Below are 4,082 nucleotides of genomic sequence, written 5' to 3'. Positions count from 1 at the left end.
AGATAGATAGATAGATAGATAGATAGATAGATAGATAGATAGATAGACTGTATGTATATGTATAATTTGCAGGAGAAGTCTAGTCAGTACATGATCATCATGTATGGACTCGATTCTGCAAATTACTATAACCACCAGAACAATTTTATCTTGTTTATTTCTATAGCACCAAGACAACACAACAGAAGTTGTCTCAGGGCACTGTACAAAAGCATTCATATACATACAAAAGGCAATGTAAAAGTTATCAATCTAAGGAAGCAGCAGATTGTGTTGAATCTTCACTTTGTTGCAGTCTCCCATCCTGAGCAAGCACAAAACATACAGTGGAAAGGAAAAACTCTTAAAAGATCAAGCAAAAAGGAGACTCTTCGGCTTAGTCTTAAAAGTATACAGGATGTCAGTTTCATGGGCAAACTGAAAGATTGTTCAACAGTAGTGGAGCTTGATCATAAAAATCTCTTCTTCCTAGTCTATTTTAGAAACTCTAGGAAATGGTTATTTTGTCGTTATTTTTTATTGACATTACTTATGTACAAACAAGAAATAAAAAGTTTTTGATGCATCCTTAACTCTTGAATACTTCAACAAGACATTTACAGTTTATTTTCTAAGGACTATACAGTCCCAAATGTTTGTTAACGCTGCACACACAATTACAATGTCATCTAATAGATAGATTAGAGCTTTCAAAGTCTGAGACATAACAGGGAGCCAACCAACTTCTCAAAATGTTGAAAATGTCACATTCAGTAACATTAAATCTGAACATAATATCCTTATTGGTGAGCCCTAAACGCAGTTTTCATGAGGATGGCCAATATGGTCCATTGTTTGGACATCTGCTGGGGGTTTCATCCCTTTGTCTTTTTCTCTTGTAGCTGAGACTCACAGAAGAGAACAATCATTAGGTACAGCAGGAAAGCATCACTTTACTTTGTTAAACGCAGGTTTATTACAGCCTCAGTTCAGTATCCCTCTATTTACCGCTCTAATTTTCCATTTCTGTCTTTGCCAGAATTTGTAGAGTAGGAGAAGATGGACATGACAAAGTCAGGACTGTCAAAGTCTTCAGAGGCCACTCCTGTACAAATAAAGTGTATTCCAGTGACTGACGTTAATGAAAACAGCACACGGTTGGCCAGCGCTAACTGATATGAAGTGCTCGCTGCAGACTGTTGCATTTTTAATCATCTGCTTGTTCCGATCGCTTCTTCTGATGGCTTGCAACCAAAGACATCTCCTGTTAGCCTTGAAAGGGGTGCGAGTTGATGGAATTCTGTAAAACTTTCGCATTTTATTGTTTTTATCAAAACGGTTGGTGCAACCTACAGCACAACAAGACATGATTGCGGTTTCTTACTGCAGCAGACATGCGCAGTATACCAGGAAGTGACGTTGACTGATAATCCGTCTATAGAATATTATATATACTGTATATTTTGGTCCAAGCACTGAACCCTGAGAAACTCCATGACTAACTCTGATTTATGAAGAAAATTAAAATGCAAGCAAGCTGGACTCTATCAGATAAATATGATTTAAACCATTCAGAGCATTTCCTTTACACCCAGAATCATGTCCCCCCTCTGTACTAGAAGAATGTGATCAGTAGCAGTGACCCACTCATAGTAGAGTGGATTTCGGACCAAAAAATCTGATCCGACCCGACCCCAGCCCATAGCCATCATTTCCGAACCCCACCCGACCCGACAAATTAACAGTAATTACAGGTCTGAACCTGACCCCCCCCCCCCCCAATATTTTTTATTAAGCTTTGACTACTTATAATTATCAACGGTCGGTGGACACGCGGACCGTGGTAAAGTTAGTTTTACATTGGACATTGGACGTTCAAGCTCCGTGGCTTCAGCACTGTATTCCTCTCCTTTGAGTTTGGTTGACCGAAATCAGACTGCCGGCATCGGATCAAATGAGAGGAACACACCGCTGAAGCCACAAAGCTCGAATGTCTAACGGCCTTTGTAAAACTAACTTTACCACGGTGATGCGCGGCTGAATAAAAGAGGCAGAAGATCGGAGCTGAGGGGGTGTTTGTCCTTTCATGGACCTCAAAGAGCATTGAAACCCTGTTTCAGCCTTCATTATGATTTATTCAGTCACTGATTGCCCTGACATGTCTGCTTTGGGATCTCACCTGTTTGGGTCGTCGGCCACGCGCATCCACTGAGTGCAGTGGCTGAATGAATGTCCATTTGAGTGATGGATCACTGCCTGGCAGTATAGTCCCATCTGAAGCTTAACTGAACTTTATTTTACATCTTTCAAGTCCAGTCAGTTTGCAGTGAAATGGCTGCATGTGGCTGGTGAAGTATGGCAAGCCATGTTGTCATATAATTGGATTTTATGGCAAGCCATGTTGCCATATAATTGGATCGCGGCTGCTCCCGTGACACAATCAAAAGCCCGACACCGAACCGGCCTGTCCATCCAGCACATAATTATGGTCTGGCCTGCCCCACATTTGGGTCGGGTCAGGATGGGCTTTGGGCCCATAACTCAGAGATGCATCACAGATCCATAGGTCACTAGTGTTTTTCATATTTCAGCAGTATGGCATCATGATGACCTAACAGCTGTTCCTGTGTTTGAATATGATGTTGTATTGATGATGTTTCAGCATGCGACTGCAACCCGGCTGGTTCTCTTAGTGGCGGTCTTTGTAATGCATTGAGTGGACAATGCTTCTGCAAAGAAAACGTGGAAGGTCAGCGCTGCGATAGATGCAGACAGGGCTTCTTTGGCCTGAGGCACGAGAACCCAACTGGCTGTCAAGGTAACGAGACATTCTTTGCTCTTTTTACACTGTCTGAACAGGTTCTTTATGTTGTCTTGTACTGTAATTTCCAGACTATTGAGCACACCTGAATCTAAACCCCACCCACTAACCTCCTTCTTCTTTTGGCTTTTTCCTCTTCAGGGATGGCCACCGTGGGTCATCCTCCTCCATCTCGCTCTGTCCTCTGCATCCTCTGTCCTCACTCCAACTACCTCCATGTCCTCTCTAACAGCATCCATCTATCTTGAGCACCCAGACTCAAATGCTTTTGGCAGGATGTATCAGATCTCAGGGATTATTCTCAGGCACGGTCCATTAGTGTGGCCATTTAATTTGGACATTTTGGAACTGAGTGGACTGACACAGACTCAACGTAGATGTCATTAAAGTTCTGCCTGTCCCAGGCAATCTTATCTCAACCCACCTGAAAGTTTTGTAAAACTGAAGCCCTGCCCCTCCCTCCCTTCTGAGGAATTTCCATGGACTTTTCAGAGGGGCCCAGTTGTCATCATTTCAGGACTCTTTGGATTAGTCCTTGGCCGTCCTCAGAAACTCCCGAGTGTGTACAGATCTCTCCAGAGGGAAGTATTTGAACTGAGTGATTTTACCTGAACTCTGCATTGCCTCTATGTGTTGTCTCTGGACATGCTTACCGCCCTTGCATCCCCACCCCCCGGCGTAATGTTGGCGTCATTATGTGCTAGTGTGTGAGATTTTTTTTCATTATCATGCTGTTGCCCTTCAACCAGAGTTTAAAGTCTCCAAACCCTATGTGTTATTTTTCACCACTTTTAATTGTCTGTCCAAACAGGTCTCACTTGTAAATGAGTCTTCAAGGCTCAGTGTGACTTATATGTTTAAATAAAGGTTGAATGAATGAATGAAAATACCCACTGTACCTCCCCCCAGAACATGCCCAAACCATCCCAGTCTGACATCTCTAACTTTATCTCCCAGTTGCTCAACATGTGCTGTACCTCTGATGATCACATTCCTAATCTTATTCAATTCATCTAAAAAAGTTAAATCTGGTCCTCTGGACATTCAAAAAAACAAAACAAAGCAAATCAACAAAAAAATGTAGAAACGTTTCGTCTCTCATCCGAGAGACTTCCTCAGTCTGAGGAGCTGTATTCAGCTCAGTCTCTTAAATAGCACCGTCTCAGAGTGGATCAACCAGTTTTGCTGCTGACAACCAAAACCAGCTGATCACATGCTCAAGAAGGACCATCAGCCTAACAATGGATCATTAGCACACTGATGGCTGTTTACTGTTCACAGA

General features: G+C 42.5%; 1 protein-coding gene across 1 annotated transcript in view; it reads left to right on the top strand.

Annotated features, from left to right (window-relative positions):
* Nucleotides 1-4,082, top strand: part of lamb4 (laminin, beta 4) — a 435,052-nt gene that overhangs the window by 7,006 nt on the left and 423,964 nt on the right. Inside the window, exon 5 of the mRNA XM_037696252.1 lies at nt 2,642-2,797. Coding sequence (XP_037552180.1) covers nt 2,642-2,797 — 156 coding nt within the window. The remainder of the gene's footprint in view (nt 1-2,641; nt 2,798-4,082) is intronic.

This window comes from Nematolebias whitei, chromosome 22 (genome assembly GCF_014905685.2).
Source record: "Nematolebias whitei isolate Nwh7 chromosome 22, NemWhi1, whole genome shotgun sequence".
Lineage (NCBI taxonomy): Eukaryota > Metazoa > Chordata > Actinopteri > Cyprinodontiformes > Rivulidae > Nematolebias > Nematolebias whitei.
Note: the sequence above shows the minus strand (reverse complement) of the source record. Positions and strands in the feature narration are given on the sequence as shown.